General features: G+C 43.0%; 1 protein-coding gene across 1 annotated transcript; it reads right to left on the reverse strand.

The window, feature by feature from the left end:
* Positions 1-4588: 4588 nt before the first annotated feature.
* Positions 4589-21399, reverse strand: SNX5 (sorting nexin 5). The gene is made up of 13 exons (XM_048938270.1): positions 21257-21399; positions 12675-12779; positions 12062-12172; positions 11393-11514; positions 10958-11081; positions 10265-10360; positions 9326-9431; positions 9160-9235; positions 8437-8476; positions 8255-8341; positions 6953-7112; positions 6153-6238; positions 4589-5178 (listed from the first exon to the last, which is right to left on the reverse strand). Exons 1-13 carry the CDS (start codon positions 21287-21289, stop codon positions 5131-5133), a joined length of 1194 nt encoding a protein of 397 aa, XP_048794227.1. The 5' UTR covers positions 21290-21399; the 3' UTR covers positions 4589-5130.
* Between the last annotated feature and the right edge of the window lie 107 nt (positions 21400-21506).

Below are 21506 nucleotides of genomic sequence, written 5' to 3' on the forward strand. Positions count from 1 at the left end.
TGCTCAACTTTTTTTTTTTTTTTTAACCTAGAGAAAAGGTTTTTGAGCAACACCTTCAAGAAGGAGCAGTACAAGAAAGAGCTCAAGACTGACTAAATTATGCTAAACCCAAATAAGACTTGGACTAAGCCATGAGTGCATACTAAACCTGTGCCGCCTTGTCTTTTTTTCCCCTCCATCCTCCAGAGGATAGAAACAAACTTGATCCAAACTTAGACACAAAGTGGTGAACTGTTTTCTAAGCAGGCAGTAGATTCTTACTGAAAAGGAACCTTAAACTACTTTTCACTGCTCTTCTTTTACCAGTGAATTGGACTCTCAAAGACATGTTCCATACAGAACAGGCTTAGGAAAGTTGTTAAATAACAACAAAGCAACGTGAAACAAAACAAACAAAAGAAACCCTCTAGCTGATAGGGAAACCTTCTGCAGCCATACCCAGAAGTTAAAATGCTGTAAGCACTAAATGCACATGGTCTGGCCACAACACTCTCCCTCTGAGTGTTAATATGCAGCTAAAGCATCATCAGAGCAGCACTCACAATTCTTTTCCAAGTAGCAAGTACTCCTCCACCCTCTCTGCAAAAAGTGACCTCACAATTCCACTGCCAGTAAAACAGACCCACAAACGAGAACATTTAAACTGACACATTTCACTGCACTGGAGTGGACACAGAAAGTCACAGCAGCAGTTACCACACTTCCACAGAAGAGCAGTAAATTGCAGCCAAGGGACAGTCAAACCAAAAAAAAAAAAAAACCAACACAAACACTCATTTGACTGCTTCCAGCAGCAGCAGATTGAGACAGCAAGAGTCCTGGAGTAGAATTTCAGATCCAAGTTAAATTTCTGTCTCTGCCACAAATTCCCTGTGGAAAAACAGGCAAGTCACCTTTTCCATGCTCTGCTTGAATCCCTTCTCCTGCAAAAGGGGTACTGTTCTTGCTTGTCTGTTCAAATTATAAAGCTGCCCTAGCAGGGATTATTTTTAGCACACCAGCACAAAAACCCAGCTGAGCTGGACTCTGATCTCAGCTAGGCCTTCTCTTTGGCTCTGTAATGTAAGAAGTAAACAAAAAGCAAGGCTGAACCCACACCAGAGCCCAGCCACTGGACAGCATTTGATAGCAGATGAAGCACATTTCCCAAAAACAGCAAGCTGCTGCTCTACAGCTAGAACCAGTCAGTGACCCGGGGGATTAAAATGGATCACCAGTGCCTGTAATCATTCACTGGAGACCAGTGAGCAGCAAATGGACAAATTTCAAATTCAATTCAGATTTCCACAGTCACCATGCAGTGACAGAGGTGTTTCTCAGGAGTGCAAGTTGAAATAACTCCTCATTCAGCACGGAGATAGCAGCAAATTACTGAGAGCTACACTCAAGAACAGGAACTCTGCAGTATTCTTTGCATTTTAGAATAAACAAGCTGTTGCATCAAGTCCATGCATAGTCAGTCAGGGCTTTCTGTATTCCAAAGGCACAGGAACTGTTCTCTGCCTGGATTACCACCCTCAGCATCAGTGACACACCTTCTTGAAATCACAGCAAAATAGTTTCTTCTTCTACAAGCACATTTGACCCTTAATCATTTCCTTTCTGCAGATACAAAACCCTATTTTACTGAATCCTTTGTTCCTTGCTATTTCAACTGATGCAATCTCACACAACAGGACATATTTATCAGCTTATCATATTTGACCAGGTTGGTTCTCATCTGCAGTTTTCCAATACCCAGATGCTACATACTCCCTAAGCACAATTGCCACCTGTTTCATCCAGCCCTAAAATGCTCTTATTTTAATATGACTGACTCACTGCAAACTCACCATACCAGGACTACAGCCTTCTGCATCCAGCTGCCCTGCTACTAGTCCCTTTTGGGTGTGCACTCTCAGTCAGACCCACTGTTCTGTGCTTGTCTTATTTTCAGCTCTGCTCCACCAAAAAACACTCAGCCAGATACCTGCAGCACCCATTCATTCATTCTATCCTATTTCACTCTCACCATCCCAACAGTCATCTTCACTTCTCTGTAAGTAGAGATACACTACTCTGTTCAAGGACATGAATCACCCTCTTTCTCTCTAATATTGAGTAGGTGCTGGATTCCTCAGGATCCACACTTCCCTTGGAAGGATGAAAACCATCTGCTCTTTGTCAAATAGAATAGAAAAACTAGACTCCTAACTTACCATGTTTGTAGAATACAGAGCTCCCTTCTACAAACCCTATGCAGCCCAGAAGCTTTATGCTAGTAGAAACATTCTCCCTGATGGAGGACAGTTTCTCTATGCTATCTCCTGTAACCCAAGCCATAGCATTGCACTAAGATGCAATGTACAAGATGTGCTTCTGCACTCAGCTGTTAACAGAATACGTACATGACTAGAGATTATTATCTACTGAGCTGCTTCTAGGAGAATCCCTGGTCCAATCCCTACCCAGGCAGGGCAAGCTGGATCAGTATAGAGGCCTGTTTTAACTCTTAGAGGTAACTGCTGGAACAGACCTGTGCTGCAGGTCAGTGGTATGCTTACCTCCTGGTCACAGTGCTGACAGTCTCCATCAGCAACATTAGAGCTGGAAGTCTAACAAACCTGAGCAAACTTCAGCAAACATTAGTTTTCCCTCTAACTTCAAGCAAAAGCCACATACCATAGTAACCACAACAGTGGTGAAGCTTGTGCCTCTCCTCCAAAGTCCATTCACAACGCTTAGATCAGAGCAACAAGGCTGTGAAAGTAAACTGCTTAGTAGATGTGATGGGGGAGTATATACTGAAAAGCCAATCCCTGTTTCAGGCATCTGTGAAATTCTGCTCTTGCCCTCCCCAGACAGCCTTTCAAACTGAGTCTCAGCAATGTTTTTAAACACCTGATGTCATATTGATGATCAACTGTCTTATCACAGCAACTTGCACACTCTTTTCTTTGCTCCAAGGCTCCATTCAAGGCCATGCTACACGTCAAGTCATATTACGTTAAACTCTTACTGGTCCTTATCAGCAGAATGCTCACATACGCAGTCAATTTCTCATAAGTCTCAACATATGTCTAGCTGTTGGATAGGAAACTAGGGTATGCAACAGTTTTCCAGTACTTCCATCACAACTCTACCTGAAAGCAAACGTGGTGTTATTAGTTACCGGCTGTCCCAGACTGCCACCCACTGGCCTCCAGGAACACAATCTGTGCTGAGTGGTATTTTTCCAAGTAAACGTGCTTCAGGCATTGAAGCAGACTGACGCACTCTACCGGCACAGCTAGAAGAAGGCAGCTTCCTGCAAAGCAACCGTGTCACTGACAAAGACTGCTTTATAGCTGCTTCGCTTGCAGTTATTGTGAATTTGCTGACTACAGCGTTTGTCTAAAACTGTAATTACAAAATCTTCTGAATGTTTAAATCTGATGAAATCCACTTTACTTAAAATACTGCATCAAACTTCCCTAAAACCAAACTCAATGAAAAGTTTGAAAAAAACCACAGACAACCCAAATACTACAGCTGGGTTCAGAAGATCCATTATATAAACAGCATTTTGCTGTCAAGCACCATAAGCAAGGCAATATTACTTTCCCCATAAAACATGCAATAGGTACAAATAGGTGCAAAAGGACATGAAGCAACCACAGTTACTGTGAGTCACAGCCACATTCATCACGACACAGCTAGCATACTAACTGACCCCAGGAAACCTCAGCCTGCTCTTTCCTCTGAATGAAGGAGCCAAAGTAATGGCAGAAGTTGCAGCACACAGTTTTTAAGGAAAGTTTGCCTGCTTGAACACCCCAGGACAAGCAAGCAGAGTTTCCTTGTTACAGACAATGCAACCTACCTAACAACTCTGTAAGATGTGGTTGCCAAGAGCAGCACAGTGGAGTCCAAATAAATAAGCAGTGGGCTATGGAAGAGTAAGCAATTGAACAAGCTTGTCTAGCTGAAACTGCTTCAAACAGTCTGATCAGAGCATAGCTATGCAGTCTGCTTTCAGCACAATTAGAAGTTCAAACAAAAAAAACATATGCTCAAGTTTCTCTTCTACTCTACAGAAAGCTGTCTCTAGGACACGGGTAGCTGACCCATATCCTCACACACCAAACGACAGCTACACTGCCATGCCACATTGGAGTACCTAGACTATGGTAGTGAAAGCCCAGTTGGCCACATAAAATGTAAAGACTTACAGCTTACACAGAAGACTGACAAGGGCTGTGCTTGCAGCACCATTGAAGTTTCAAACAACCTCTTGATACTAACAGGTGTCATCAAGATCAGTAAAACACAAATGAAGTGCTGCAAAGCAGTTTGAAGGAGTCCAAGCCATCCAGATCTACGTTTAGTTTCCTTGGCGTATAGCATATAGCAACCTACAGTTTAAGAACACTTCTCAAGCAGCAGCATGATCTCAACTCCCCATATTTCACATCAACATCCATTTCAAGATCATTCCTACTGAGCCAAATATACATCTCCAGTGCACAGAATGAAAAGCTCCAGGTGATGAGTAATGCCATAATTCTGTACCTGGAAGCCCCATTATGTCACTTAGATCCCACACAAAGTCTTGCCATAGAGCAACAGCTTGTTTAGTCAGATATCTTTATTTGCTGTATCACCCAAGTGTACAAATACTGAATGTAGTTATACAAATTCAAAATATACTGTAGTAGAAATCCATCCGGGAAATGGAATGTTAAAGGTATTTACTTTATAAAATTTCTACACATAAGTTATTCCCACTTGCAACTTTCAAATATCAAGTCTACAACAACAGACTGCTTTGCGATCCTGGAAAATAGGAATTCTTCTCCAAAAACATTTTCCACTAGATGAAGAATCAGTCAACAGCAAATTAATTCCCCCCCCCCCAGCATTTGACTCATTTTGAGTTATCAGTCAACAGGATGTAGCTACATCCAGAAAACTCATACGCAGTTCTGCTCTCATTTATACCAAGGAAGTCAATACATCACTATCAACATATTTAAGTACTAGTCAAATAACCTCAGTGACAATATTTATTTTAAGCTTATGAAATTGAGCCAATAAGTTACCCCAGCCATTGAGTGCAATTGATTTTTTTTTTTTTTTTTAAATTCCTTCACATTTTCAGAATAAGGCTCCTTAGTTCTTGAGCAAGTCAATACAGCTTTGCAGGAGAGAGACGTTATTCTGGAAAGGAAGATAATTAGTTTCAGGTGAGTCAGACTAATTGTGTAAATCAGGTTTTCAACAATGAAGGAGCTTTCAAGATGTCAGGTCCATCCCCAGATTTTGTAGCTTGTGACAGCAATTAAGAGACTGTACTGCAGAAACAAGTATTCAAGCACTGTCAGAAGCAGTCAGTGGTCTGCTCCTCTCTGTAAACCTGCAACTGTGACCTTGTCTGTGGGAGGGAGGAAAAGGACAGGAGACTACAATTTTTTTTAATTTTTTTTTAAGTGGGCCAAGCAGAGCCTTTCTTACATCTAATTTAAACACAGCACTGAAGTAGCTACCCATAATGAAGTCCAAGGAATGGAAAATTAGACTCTTTAGACTTCCCAAAAGAGGCTAGAGTTACTTCTTCAGGCTTTCCACTTTGTTCTCTAAATTAGCAGACCCTACAATTAGTATATGCATTCCTACATTAAGATTACAGCACACAAAATGGCCTCTCCATCTTCCATCAAGTTTGCTCAGCACAGAGCCTCCCTTCACAAAGCCAAAAAGAGTTGACAGCTGGATCACAAGCTGCAGAACGTGCCCACAGCTCTCAGTAACGCATCCACAGCTGCCCACTATCAGGCATATTCAGGAGGGGTCAAATCCCATAGATGAAGTGGCTTCATAGGAAGTTTAAATGAAAGGGCAGCCTGCTACATGCTAAACTGAAAATTCTTACTCACAGGGCAACAGGCCAGCGTCCTAGGAATGACAGGCTGAAAGCCTTTGTCCCACAAGACAGTCTAAGACTGCCAGCACTTGTTCACTGCATATTCAAATACTTACAAACTTTCAATTCCTTTTCCTCCTCTTCTCTAGATCTCAGAGAACCTGACTGTTCTACTTTACAATTACTAGCCTTAAATGGAAACCCAGCAAGTTGTAGGTTGCACATTATTTACTTATCTCAAGCTACCTCTGTTAAATTCTAAAGAACACACCTTTGCATGTTTTATTTCCAGTTCTGCCATTTCAATTAGGTTTTTGCGGAAGGCTGTTATTCTCTTCTGTTTGAAGCTTATCAATTCTGTAGGAAGAAAGCATAAGCACAGATGAGAGATGTACAAAGTAATGACTGAAGCTTCAGTAATGCCCTTTGTGTTTCATACTGTGCAACTCTAGTACAGAGTTTGACCACAAAAAGATTTAAGAGCTAAGTCTCACTGTTTCTAGCCAGAATATGCACTGAATCACATAGTAGTGTTATCCTAGTAGACAAGTTGCCTATCTGCTCTGAAACAGAAGGGTTTTGTAGGAAAACAACATGAATAAAATAGTGAGCCACATAAGCTCTGGGAGAGGCTGGAGCATTTGGAAACCAGGAATAGGAAGGAAGTTGTGTGCAACCTGAAGGTATGTTTCTCTTTAATACTGGCCAAAAGCATACAACTAAGAAGCAGCATTTGAGATTTGGTACCAGGCACTCAGCAGCAAGAGGACAGAGAAAAAGCCTGATTCCACAGTTGTTTGGTGTGGAAGCTAAGAACAAGAGCTCAGTCTAGAAAGCAAATGAGGGCTTATATTTAAGGTTGGTCTAGTGCAGACATGGCTCAGCTTCAGACAATCATTCTTCTGAAGATACAGTTGCATGAATTTTTACATACATTTACACAGTCCCTAAGAATTTCAGACTACCTGCTACAGGAGAGTGTTCAGAAGACTACAGCTGTCCAAGGTAACATTGAAACCACAACTGCATTAAAATCTCCCTTGAAGATAAGTACAGCAAAGTCTTTTTCACCTTGTTTTGCAGATTCTGAAATCTTTTCAAACTTCTGGTAACAATCCTGTTGATGTGCCTCAGCCAGATTGACATCCTTGCTCTTTAGCCTGGCTTTGTCTAAAGCTTTGTTTGAATTTTCATAACCAACAAGAGCCCTTGCACGTCTGTACAGAAGATCCTGAAAGCAGACAGGAATAACATGTAAAAAATCTTAAGAGGACTGCAGTCAAATTGAGATACAAACTACTTTAGCAGGAGGTTTCACTTCTGCCAGCACTAGATTATGCTTTTTCTAACAAACTGTTCTAACACTCTTTACTCTTAGCAAAGTAGCAGAAGTTTTTCACCTGTACAGTATCACATGCTCAAGACAGTGATTTATGTCTTAATCAAGGAAGTCTGAGGGCTATTTTAGTTATAATTACTCCCTTTAAAACAGTTTCATCCTTCTGTAAGGTGGGCCTCCCCACCGAGTAGTAATAACACTGCCTGTTGGAAGTCCAGACTCCAGTAGTTGTCACACGTTTAACACATAACTATGTGAAAGGGCTCCAGTACTTAGGATTTACTTAAGGATTTTTAATTTGTCATCAGCATTTTTAATGGGTTATAAACAATGGAAGTATCAGAGTACTGCGAACTGAAACTCGATTGACTCTAACTCACAAGAATCCATTGAGTTGTGGCCAAAGAAGGCCAACAGTATCCTGAGGTACATTAAAAAAAGAACATGGCCAGCAAATAGAAGGAGGTTCTCCTCCCCCTCTGCTCTATCCTAGGTGAGGACACACTGGAGTACTGCCTCCAATTGTGGGCTCCCCAGTTCAAGAAAGTCAGAGATCTCCTAGGAGTCTAGTGGAGGGTGACAAAGACAATTAAGGGCCTGGAGCATCTCCCATAGAGCTTCTTTACTGTCAGAGTGACAAAGAACTGAAACCAGCTGCCTAGAGATGTTGTCAAGTCTTCTTCTATGGAGATATTCAAGACTTGTCTGGACACTAACCTGTGCAACATGCTAAAACAGGTCCCAACTTACGTAGGTTGGACTCTATCTCTAGATGTCCCTTCCAACTCCTACAATTCTGTGATTCTGAGGTTTTTTTTTTACCTCTACATGCCAAAGAAACTGGCCAGATGTCTTAACTGTTTCAGAAGTGGACTAGACAGTAGTGTCATACATAGTTTCTGTATTCTGCTGTCATTCAAAAGTGCCGGGTTTCTTAAGTCAGACAAGGGTCCACCTTCCTATCTTCTCAAAGCACAGAGATAACTGAGTCACAATTCCACAAAAACAAGCTTCACAAAGAAGACAGTTCTCACCTTAGCAGCATCTATATTGAGCATGTAGTACCTCAACAGTTCAGAGAGCTTTAAGTCTTCATCAGATGAAACTCTACTCTCCACCTTCTGCAGAAGAGATTATAGAATCTGCATGTAACAGGACAGTGTCATCCAGACTTACAGATTTGTGTTATTTTTACTTTTCCCAAAGCTTCTCTTACCCTGAGTTTCTCGAAGAGTTCAGCAACTTTCAGCAAGTACCTCGGGGAGGAAAATGCATAAGCATTAGATATAGATGCAGACAAGAGATTCAAAAGATGGTCTAGGTAGAAACATGGACAAAAGATTTCATGCAAGAGGTGCTGGATTCCTTTTTAACAGAGTTGAGCAACTAGACACCGTTTAAAATAATTAACAAGTAGCATTAACAATCCTGTAAAGAATTTCCCACTGCTACTCTCCAAGAGTGACAGACTATTTTGCTGGTGTTGTTTTTTGTTGGTTTTTTTTCCAGCTGTAAACTGCATTAGCAAAGCTCAGTACACTGTTATCAAGATAATTTATCTTAGAATGACCAGGCTTCCACAGTGGAAAAAAAAACTATTTTGGAACTTCAGAGGTTCTAGTGTAGGCTGTAAATGTATTTAATACATCAGAATACAGGGGTGTAACTCTTCCTATATTCTCTGAGTTTGTGATAAGAATAAAATTCAGGGCTTCTATACTGAAGAAGATTTGAGCAGTACAGTTCAGCTCTGCCACACAAGTGGCATGAGATCAGTTAGGTAAGTAACCAACGCAGCTGATATTCTTTCCTCTGATGCACCAAGTGAAAGAAAGTTTCAATGCCATTTGTGTACAATTCAAGAAACTCAAACTAGCTATGACTCAACCCCCTGAATTTCTGAAAACTCAGAATGTTCTGAGCAATTAGCATTGCTTACTTTTTGATAACTGTAGGTTCTTCTAATGCCAGGTTGTTCAAGCAAGCTGAAGTATAAATATAGTCATCTGCAATATCTGCAAGAACAAGAGAAGGTTTTCAGGCTACAGAAATCACTAAATCCAGTGAGACTGCAGGTCTTTAGAAAGGTCTTTGAAAAGATTCACTTTTACGAGATCTTGTCATCTTATCTGCTTTTGCACATGCATCCTTGATTCTGTTGTGGTAGTTTACAAGAAAAGTCTTCTCTTGCTCAAAAAAGTCATCTACTTCCTGAAAGAGAGTATAACATGTTAAATTACTTTACCACAGAGCACAGGCATTTTTCTATTTAAGGAAGGGTCTAAACAAACACCATTAGCTACCTGAGTTTTATGCCTGTCAATCTCTACTGAAAAGTAGAGTTCAAGAAAAGACCCTGAGAATTTCTAAATATTTGATATTTTTTTTTGTTACACATTGAAGCAAAGATGGATTTGACACACAACTACTCAGTGCTGCAGGCTGAAGTAACCAGAGAGCCCTCAAAGCTAACAGCTGTTACAATTTAATTTCCCAGACCTTTAACAGCACAGTAGTTGAATATTAAGCAGTTTACAAGCTTATTTAAAATCCATACAAAACATACCTATTGTAACACCAGCTTCATGACATGGTGTTTAGGACAGCAAGTCTATTAGATAGAGCTACCATGGCAACAAGATAGAAAAGCTGAAGTTGAACCACTTACAGGAGCCTGATATTTTATTTTCACCAGTAGGAGCAGAAACCATAACTTGTTTTATTCAGACCTCTGAAGTAGACAAAAGCATGTTTGCTGAAGGGAAGATTCCCTCTTTCCCAGCAGGATCAGGTGTTAGGGCAACTCTTGCACATCAGATTCTTGAAATACACTCAAGTTTTCAGCAGTCTATACCCTCAGTGTCTTCTTTTATTTATTTATTTAAAATCAAAAGGCCACTCTGCACATCTTGGGACAGCAGTAAGGTTTGCAGTAGTAAATCTAAGCCTCACATACACTAAGCCTAAAGCACATAAGTAATGCCCCTTAAGAAATAAGAAGCCATCAAGAATAAAGCAAATAGGAGGCAAACCAACTACCTTACCTTGACTCCAGACAAGAGGATTTCATCTGCACTCTTTACCACACTTTTTAGAAGGAAACCAAGCATCTCTTTCGTGTTTTTCCTCCGAACACTCAGCTAGAAGAGAGGCCAAGACAGCTTCAAATTAATCCAGGATAGATGCGGGGAAAAGATGACTACTTTAATGTTAACAGAATATTAACATCACTTATGTCTAACGTATGACAGAGCAGCCTGATCTACAAGCTCTCCTTAACACCCCTGTAAGTTCTATAAGAGTACAAATAGCTTTACTAGCAGTTCAACTACTCCACAACAGATTTTTCTCATTCCCAGGAACAGCTCAGCTTCTCCGTAGGCAACATCAATCAGCATCCACCACTTATGAGGCACAAAACAGACGCAGTACCAACTTCAGCACACCGATATTCTTCATTTTAAAGGATCATGAAAGAGACAGCAGAAACACATCTGCACAATATTTGCTCCTAAGATCCAAGGACACATCAAGTTGGCTTCCTAACTTGATTACAGTTAAGAAATGCAGCAAAGTGACCTAAAGATAGGCCTTTATCTTTCAATCATTTCACAGAACTACTACTGGGAACATCTTGCTGACGCTGTGGGTAGATTTATATAACATTCTAACCTAACCACACAGAAGAGTGGCAGCACTTCTAACACCCTGCCTCACATGCAAAGTAGGTGTCTTACATCCTGGTCATACTCCAAGAAAACACAAAAATTGTGATCTTTGCTGAGCACAGGGTGAGAAGAAATCCGCTGAAGGAAGATTTCATGTGATGACACAGTCTTCTTGAAGACAGCGAGGTATTCACTGAAAGAAAAAAAAGCCTGAGATCCATCTACAACTCCACTGCACAAAGAATTGCTTCAAGTTTTCCCGTAAAAGTATTCAGTGTGCCTCTGAAATAGCCAGCTAGCAATTAAGAAGCTACTTTCAGTCTGTAACCAGGAAATTTTCCAGGTTTGAAAGAAGCTTAACGTACTCCCAAATTCCAGGATTTTACAGAATATCAGGGAGCAGCACCTTCAACATCAGTTACCATTAAATATATTGCTCTCCCAGAAGGTGTCTTTACATTCAGCCCTTAGCAGCATTCTGATAGATACATTCATCCTACTTACGCTTCTAGCTCTTGCTTCATTTTGGCAAACTCTTCTTTGGTCATAGATACTTCTCCTTCCCCTAGTTTCTGCATCTTCTCTCTGGGACCATCAAAGTCAGGCTTGGAAGGGGCTGGAGGTATCTAGCAAAGAAATAATTGGTTTGGGATAAACAGTAACAATCCTAAGCTTTACAAAGTTACTTCTAGCAATCTGCAGGAGACAGTCTTTTTGCAGGGTCGTGTCAAGCCAGCAAGGCTCTGCAACCAGGAAGCTCAGATGCTTCAATCTCTCATCTTCCCTCCAGCTCTGTGCACTTAGAAGCCAAACAAGAGAAAAAAACCTCTACTACACACTGCATAGCCAGCTGCCTGCTGTGGCAGTTGAATAACCTTAAGACAAGAGAGACGACTTAATGGATCAGTCTATTGATCCACCTTCGGGCCGATACTAGTCCCACTGTGGTGTCCGGGACTGAGGCCTGTGGCTGTTTTGCTGCTCCCAGCCAACCTATAGGGAAAGTTAACGCTAGAGCTATACCACTTGAGTGAGTAAGAAGAAAGCATAAGGAATACCCATGTCATGAAATACTAACAGCAGTAGTAAAAAACAGACTTTGTGTCTTTACTAATTTCCACATTAAATTACCACAGAATTCTGTTTAGAATCACGTTTTCAGGAACTACTTACAATAAGTCCTGCATACTCCTCAGTTTCACTGAGTGTGTCATGCAGCCACACAAAATCTTCATGCTGCCTTGTAACTGAAAACTCAGGACTTTGAAAAGCTGGCAGCGTAGTCTGGAAGAGAAGATAAGGAAGCCTCACTGTTTTGTAAATGAGTGCTTTTAGAAACAGTTCTATTTTCAAAGGAAGCTATTTTGCCTAGTAAGAGCCTCGCCTACTCCTTTTCAGCTGAGCTGGCACTCAAATGAGAGCCTTACTAAGAACATTATTTGAAGAAAAGGCACTGCTGTAGAACAGCATTCATACAGTTTATTTAGTGGCACCTCACAGTAGCTGCCTTCCCCCCAGCCTTCCCAGTCTCAAGCTACTTTATTTATTTATTTATTTAAAAGTAAATCCAACCTAATGTATCAGTTACCTTGTCTTAAAGGGAGCATTCAAGTCTTAAATGCAAAAGTTTCTGCCTTTATACCCTCAGGCCACCTTTAAGTGGAAAAGCTCCATTTAATTAGATTTTCCTCACTGCCAAACACACTTTTGCAGGTATGCTCATTACAAATACCTAGATTACTTCCATCATACCTACAAAGAGCACTTTCTAGCCCCGTTACCTTACCTTAGTATGTACCGTGAACTTCACTTTGTCCTTTTCACTCAGAGCATCAGGTATATCAATTTGAAGAGAAGGATCAACATTCAGGTCTACAGATACAGACCTCAGCTGCAACGGAATTCACAAGATCACAAAACAAGCTCTGGTCAAGCATCGAGTAAGCTTAGTGAAGCTAAATCGGTCAGTGACATTGTCAACAAGAACCACATTGCAGCAGACTGCTGCACACACAGGGGTCTAACGGCCCCAACACAACCCTCTCTTCCAAGCGCATAAAATAAGAAGAGTGTTACTTAAGAGCCCACAGACCCAACTGTCTAGGAACAACTCAGGGTATTAGTGAAGTATTCCCAGAAAGAAGCATCTTCCCTCCAGTACTTCTTCAGCTTTATTTACTTAAGCACATCAAAGCCAAAGACTGTTAAATCATTTTGAAGGGAGTAACAGCACTAATAGTTCTCCTCAATTTCTATCTCCACAATATATGGAAGAACAGCTTTTAAGAGCCTAGTCATGTGACCTGTTTCCTTATCTTTACATCAGACAGCTGCTTTGGCACAAGAATTAAGTGATTTTTATCCACCATAAAGGGCAACCCATAAACAAAAACTAGGCTCTTCCTCTTCTGGCTCAGATTGGTCACTGTTGCCACTCCGATCTCCCAAGACTACTGCACACAAAGTTAGGTTCCACAGTGGCACTACTACTAACTGTTCTAACAGCTGTGAAGGTTTCTTTGCCCCCAGGGAAAAATGGAGCAGATGCCTAAAACCTCCTTAGACTCCTACAAGTCTAAGATCCAAGTGTCTGCCAGAAACAAGACGAGAACCCAAGAATACTGGAGTACTAACCCTGCATCAGTATAATCCTATTTTCAAAGTACCTGGCATCAAGTTAATAGCTGCTGGAATGCACACGTGCTATTTAAAAGAAAGCCCCCATGAGCTAGAATGAGAACTAGTTTCAGAGATACCTGAACTTTGCTTTATGAAAGCTATTTATACTTGTAACTACAAGCCTCTACCTCTCCTGAATTCAAGTCTTACCTTACCTAGACAGAGTCTTCGCCTGGCAACATTTTAGTGCTATTTGCTTCTATTGGAACACCTACGAAGAGGTTTCTGAGCATGCTATGTGGATGTGCTCCAAATAAACCGTTAACCAGAGATCACAGAGCAGATCAGGTTCAAAAACCAGACACACCAGACCCTCACACTGATTAAGACAGGAGCTTAAAACAGATCCAGTGCCTTCCTTAGCAGGAGACACTTCTTTCCAACAGCTTAAGTCAAGGTATCTGGGATACCAGGGCAGTGGCCAGGTTATGCTGAACCTTACTGTTTTACAACACAAGCTTTACTCATTTTCTCTCCCCTGTTTATGAATTGAGCATCCTTCAATGAGTTGTACTACACTGCTTGTACCTAAATGTTCAGGGCAAACAGCCATAGACAGCTACATGACCTCAGAAGGAAGCAAAGGATTTTAGGCATATGTAGCATAGATAACTGACGATTACCGATACATGCATCCAATTCCTACATCAAGTAGATGCAGTGATCTAGATATCAAGAAATACAAGCTATTGCTATTAAGAACACAAGTTGCTGCCAATTTCAGACATCTATTCTAGAAGCCAGCAATAGCCCCAGCCTACATTACGGTGGTTCTTGCATTATAAGTCTTGTCTCGTAAGAGGCTCTTCCCCCAGCACTGCAGTCTAACAAATCATTCTTATTTCCTGCGTAAGGGAGAAACTGCTGATCAAGGTCACAACACAGGAAGTTTGCTGAAGAGCAACTGTCAGAGCCAGGCCAAATCCCAAAGCCATCCTTTAGAGATTATTTTGAATACATTACCAGGAAAAAAAGCTCAAGAGCTGGGCTGAGGCGGTACCACTTCACCACCCTGCAGCATATTGGCTAACAGAAGCCAGGAGCTTGCACATACCACCTGCTAACCACAAGATCCAGCAGCAAACCCACAAGTAAATAGCACTAGACAGTATCTGAGCAAGGCCATCATTCAACACATTGCTCGAATCCTGCTTTAAGCTTCTGTGTAAAGCTGCATAAGAACTGATGAGGGGTTGTCCTTTTTAAGGTGAAAGCTTTATTTCAAGGAGCTTTGGAAACCTTTCCCCCCGCTCATCTGGCCATCTGTGAACTGAAATCCTGGCAGACAGCAAGCTTCACCACTAGCCTGCAGAGGACACAGCTGCCAGGGTGGCACACAGCTGCCTCTAGCCAGGCTGCTGCTGGCTAGATTCCAGCTATCACTAATAGTTACTGTTAGCAAATACACTCAGGTCCCCACACCTAAGAGAGGGATACCCCAAACACTGTGCTTCCAGAGCGTATCCTGTAAGGGCAGCCCTAGCAGCCCAGACACTGCTTAGGTCTGAATGTATGATACTCCTGACACCATGGGGACCCAGCCACAGAGTGAGGCTGCTAATCACACTCCCCTACATGCACACAGCTCTCCCTAGGAAGGCACAGATGAAGGCACAGATGAAGAGGTGTGGTTCAAACATCTCCAACAGCAGCCACACCACTCCACTCAAGTACTAGAGGCAGGCTAGGTAGAAGGCCACCATTCAAGGAATAGTTTCACAAGGAGCAGAGCTTGAAGTTTGTTGCCATCTGAATGAAAGGCAACTTTCAGAATTTCCCAGCTGCTTTCATGCCAGATAACACCAGCAGCCAAAGCAGTGAGATGCAGCCCCTCTTACTGTGTTTTGCATCCTGCTTACTTATCTCCACTGTCCAAACAGGATCAGCAGAACTAACAATACAAACCGCTGAGTCTGTGAAAAGCACGATAAGCTAAAGGAAACTGCCTCCTCTCAGCTAAACTACAGGAAAGGTTACACAAACCAGCCAGTCCTCAACTTGGGAGATTTCTTAAGCGTCACAGAGGAAGTAACCTGTGATTAGATGCCATCCTCAGCTCTCCATCCTAGTAGTTGCCTGCACAGGAGGTAGAGATAAATGTATGAATGTAAGATGGTACTGCTTTGTCAGATTAAAACAATTTGGCAAGAACATGCAACCTACAACTTCATAACTCCCCAGTAATGCTACTTAAGCAGAGCTTAGCGCTCCAGCAGGGCCTCATTTACAAAGAACAGCTAGGAGTCAGCAGCAGCACAACTCAGAGCAGTACATAAAGACAGTACATAAAAACAGCCCACAACAGGAGGGTCCAAAAACCAGAACAATAATCAAGAACTAACTGCTGAAGAAGTCTTGCACTTTCTCCTGCCCTAAACATCTACAGTAAACACATGACTATCTAGCCTATGCATAAAAATCACTGCAGGCTGAAACATTTCATTGTTGTAGAGTAGCACAGGATTATCAACTCTATCCCAAGCCTTAGCATCAGTTCTTTCAGGAATATGAAACTGAGGATCAGAAAGCCACCGGTCTATTCTAGCTCTATGAAGGTCACTGTGGCTTCTAACTCCAGGCCAGAGACCTTTCAGATTACACAATCATGGCAGAAAGGCTCACACTACAAAGAGAGCATTCACACAGCCCAGCTTTGTGCAGAGCACTGTTCCCCCATAGCAGTTTTCCACTGAATTGGAACCAAGGAGCTCTTCCCTCCCCCCCACCTCCTCCTCTGCCCACCCAAACTTATGAGCTCTACAAGGCACTAACCCAGTAAGCAGCCAGAGCAGATGTTCTACACTAATGCCTGGTCTTGACACAATCACCTGCCCTGGCAGCACCAGCAGTTCATCTTTCAGGATGCTTACTATCACTCCTCTTTCACCCATCCCATAAGCAGCAATGAGAAAAAAAACAAGATTACAGTCACAAGCAGGCTGTGCAGAGCCTTTTTTCATCTCCAGGCCCCAAGGCTTGTTCCTTTACCATATCAGGCAACCAGCCCAAGATCTCCCTGGGAAACTACCTTAGTTGACCCCCCCAGACTGCCATGCCTAACAACTCTTCTCCATCAGGACGCATTTCACAGCTAGAACATCATTGCTTCCTCCCTACAATGAGCAGAACTAAGATTCCCCATCTCAGCAACCAGAATCTAGTCTGTTCTTCCTCACATCCTCAGTGCTGGGGGATAAGACCAGAGCTCAGCAGCTGGTGAAAGCATGCCTCCCTTACAGCAGAGAGGTGCTAAGGATGGTAGCTCCTTTAGCAGCACAGCAGGGAAGCAGCTGAATTGGGTTGGAAACTTGAACACTCCAACTAGCAGGGCACAGCATCCCTACTGCCACCTTTTATTTCCCTTCTGCAGGACGATTTTAGAAGTTTATGGTTTGCAGCAACTTTTACAGTACTGATGCCTTCAGCATCTCATGCCTCTTTACCAACTTGTAGTGGGACCCTCAGGACTTCACGTGGATTCAAGAAAATCTGATCCCTGTTCAGTAGAGATATCAATCACCATAGCTCCTACTTAGCCTGACGTGGCAATTAGAGCAGGACACCACACAGAGCTCTCCAGAAAAACAGATAATCATTACATTGATTGCTTCAAGCTTCAGAACTCATATTATGGTACTAATGAGAACACTATGATAAATCACTCAATCTCGACACTAAAGAGAAAAGATAGCAAGGAGAATACCACTGACCAATACAGGCAGAATTTCACAGCAGTTTTTCTACTGCTTAAAGGAGAAAGTTGGACCACCTAAGTACAATCCAGCGCTGATCATCACCTACTCAGGCTTCAACTTGGCAAGTTTCTGACCAGGCCTCACTCAGCACAAGCACATCTTCATACTCGCAAGCTCCCAGTGGAGCTCCTCAGCCACAGAAGCTGCCTGGTTCTGGCAAGTGTCCCAAGCTTTGGAGTCACATTCTTTGCAATTTAGCATTAGTTTTCCTGAAGTGACTCAGTCACTTCTCTATTCTAACAAAAGAATCTGCTAGCGCAAGCAACTGCATACAACATTTGATTGGTAGTGAAATAAGTATCCATATTCATTCTTAATGTCAGATTAATCCACGGGTTTGCAACATAACTTGGTTTCCAGAAGGAACAAGTAACACTTCAGTGAGAGCTTACACTTCACAGAACCTTCTATCAATTATCAGCTGCAGCCAGCTCCCCTCTTGCTGATTGCCTCCTTGTTGTCAGTCAACCTGCAGCCACAAATAGGACAGAAGTAATTACACCTGCCACTACCCAGCAGCCACTTCCCCCCCCCCCCCAAACAGAGTAGTTTAGTTAAACCAGTTTAAGTGCTCTCTCAAGGCCACTAGAATATTGAGACATTTTCTGGCAGTTTCTATAGAGCTTTCAGTTACAGAATGTCTCGTTTCAACACCCAGAAGTTAACCAGCAGCCCTTCAAGTGGCCAGCACACATTCAGTATTACTTCCTAGAATCGCATTTCAGTCATATTCAGCACAAGTAGCTTAAGATTCCCCTTAATCAAGATACTAAAAATATGTCTGAAAGTACACTGCATCCACATAGCAGAGCCAACACAGTAGATGAGAAGCTTTGATTTCACAGCCTTTGGGACAGAACTGCTATTATTTCTCTGGCATTTAGTTGAAATAGTCCTGAAGTTGTCCAAGTTACACATAACCAGGAAAACTGAAGCAGGCTTCTTGTATGCAGTCTTTACCTTGCTACTTACACTACAGAAAACTCTCCCAAATCTGTGATTTTTGTACCACACAACTCCAGTGGCGGAATTATTTCATTATTCCCTCTTAATCTTTGTTTTAAGCAAAGTAGCAGCCTAGTTTATTCCCAGTGAGATGCTATTCCTCACTGAGTGCAGAGCTTTCCAATCAGGCAGAAAGGCAGGACAAGGGAAATGGTTTTAAGTTGAAGGAGGGAAGATTTAGGTTGGATGTCAGGGGGAAGTTCTTTACTGTGAGAGTGGTGAGGTGCTGGAACAGGCTGCCCAGAGAGGTTGTGGATGCCCCGTCCCTGGAGGTGTTCAAGGACAGGTTGCATGGGGCTCTGGGCAGCCTGGTCTAGGATTAGATATGGGGACTGGTGACCCTGCCAGCAGCAGGAGGATTGGAGCTTGATGATCCTTGAGGTCCCTTCCAATCCAAGCCATTCTGCAATCCTGTGAAAGCAGGCTCTATGGCTACAGCACCTGTTGCCACTGGCTGCGCAATAAGCTCCCTGATCATTCTGCTCTCCTGTAAAAGGGATCCCAGAGTTGCTCTTCTCTCAAGTGGTCAAACAGCTCTCTACAGAGGAAAGGAGCTGTAGGAAGGATGCTGACAGCATTCAGGGTTCCCATATTTCAAGCCAAAGCCTCTAACTCACCTTGCTCCAAGTAGCAGCACATAGGAACTCCCTGCACTCCAGGAATCAAGCAGCATCTTCGGCAACACAGGCCAAATCTACCCTGCCATAGCAATTTGCCTGCAGAGCACAGCCTGAGGCAAAGTACTTCCAGTCTATATTTCATCTATATAACATGAAGTACACCCAGCTAAGGTGGAAATTGTGCAACAGAAGAAAGCCCCTAATCTATACTCAGCATTTCCAAGAATGCTTTGCCAACCTCCCATAGTGAAGCCAGAAACAGTAAAAGGGACTCTGCAACACATGCAATCTTCATCTCCCATGGATCTGAGATTCTGTCAGTAGTCCAAACCACTAGGCCAGCTTTATAGACTCCTACAGACTGGACAGCACACTATTCCTATTCAGTAACTTTCACCTTGCTAGTAGTTCATCTCCCTATGAAGTGTTTTCTTGCAGAGCAAAAGACCTAGTAGGCAACTCCTTTCCAGAGCATCTAGTAGAAGTTGGCTAGAACAGAGAACTGCCATTCAGAAGTGCTAACAGCAGGTTCCCAGCAAAAGCCTAAAAACATAATATTTCATCTTTCACTGACCATTGTGAAGAAAAGCAGCCACAACACTCACTCTCACTATTTTGATCTACAACGGTATTTCGAACACTTAAGTCTGCAGCTGAATAATCAAGCATTTGAACAATCCAGTATATTCACACAAGCTTTACTTGGCAGACCCACTGCTTGCTGCACTTTCTGAAGTGCCTTTTCCTCTCCAGGACACTATCTTTCCCACTGCACTTCCAATCCCCCTTATCCTACCATCCCTCCCTTCCTCTTCCTATATATCTTGCCACTTCTGCCTTACCTACTCAGGGTCAGTTTTTAGTTTATACACACCAACAATTCCTACTCAAGGTTAGCACACAATGATGTTTCCTTCAGAGACAGAAACTTAATCTACTGCCCACATACCTAAACAGGAACAGACAAGATAGCTATGTTTCTATCTTCAGTGCAACTGCTGGAATCCCAAGACAGCCTTACTACCTGAATAGCTAGTTAATCTTTGGTCACTTACTGCTGGAGTTTAAAGCTACTTGAACCCTTAGTGGGAACATTTTCCCCTCCCTTCAGTGCTCCTGCCCATTATGTTAGAAAGGCAGATTAATACACAGTTACTCATTGCTGCAAGACAGCTGATGTTTTACCTTCTCACTTGCAGATTCTGCAGCCTACAAAGGCTTTCACTCACTACTCTCAAGTGACAGATACTTTATCTAATGCTTGTCATTTAATGCATAGCAGAAAGAAGTAGCAGCTGATTCGCAATTTAAAGTGAAGAACTAGAAGGCAAGACACTTAAGATTCTGTCAGTTCAATAGGTCAAGTTTGTTTTAAAAGTTTCATGTTCTGTGGAAGCAGATGGAAGGAAAGAGGTTATTTAACAAGATTGTTCAAGGCAGATGGATTTTTTACATCTGGAAGAGACCAATCAATCCAGTTCCAACCCTCAGACATGGGCAGGGCTGCCTCCCACCAGCTCAGGCTGCCCAGGACCCATCCAACCTGGCCTTGAGCATCTCCAGGGATGGGGCACCACAGCCTCTATGGGCAGCTGCACCAGAACCTCACTATCTTTAAGTAAAAAGTTCCCTCTTTATATCTAAGTCTCCCCTCTTTTAGAAGGGGCATTTCTAGCCTTTCAAGTCTTTCAAGGCACCTCCCAGAAGGTTGGAGAGGACACTGAGAAGACAACCCTCAAGCAGCACAAACAGCCTGAAGCACAATTCATCTTCCAGAGTTCAGTTTAGGCATAATGCAAACTATATTCAGATCCAGATTACAGAGGCTGGCCAGGCAGCTGACCCCTGCTGGAAGGCTGCCTTCCCTTCCACCCGGGGTGTTGCTGGCAGCTATTAAGGCATACAGACTAAACCAGGCAGACCACTTGGTAAAAGAGGCATCTTTAAGCACTGCCTGCACGCACTCCCATTAAACACCACACGAAGTTCCCGTCTCAGACTTTAAGCTGCACTTCCTCTGAAACAGCAACCGAACGCAGCAAACCATCCCACACACATTCAGCGCCAAGACCTGAGCACTCGGTCAGGGCTTCGACGTCCCAAGGCAGCACCTCACGGAACGCAAAACTAAGTCGGTGCCCGACACAACAGCTGGAGCGGGAGGGAGGGAGGCACAGCCCAGTGACAGCTGACAGCCCCTCAGCGCAGGCCACCGCCTGGGACCGCACCTCACAACGCTGGCAACCCAGCGGAGCAGGCCAAGCGCACTGCGGCCCAGCTCCTGGCATGGCCCGACGCTGCCCCCTCACCTTGCTTTGCACGCCGTCCCGAAGCAGAGCCATATCTCGGTACTACCAGCCGCCCGCCTGCCGCCTCACGGCCGCCGCCGCCCCTCATATAGCGCGGGGCGGGGCCGCTGCGCCCGGCCCCTCGGCTTGGCGGCCATCTTAGGTGAGGGCAGCGTGCTGTTTGCCTTCATCTAAGATGGCGGCGTAGTGCTTAACTTTTTTTTTTTTTTTTTTTTTTTTTTTTCTCTTCACGATTTGGGGAGCTTTACAA

Source organism: Lagopus muta, chromosome 2 (genome assembly GCF_023343835.1).
Source record: "Lagopus muta isolate bLagMut1 chromosome 2, bLagMut1 primary, whole genome shotgun sequence".
Lineage (NCBI taxonomy): Eukaryota > Metazoa > Chordata > Aves > Galliformes > Phasianidae > Lagopus > Lagopus muta.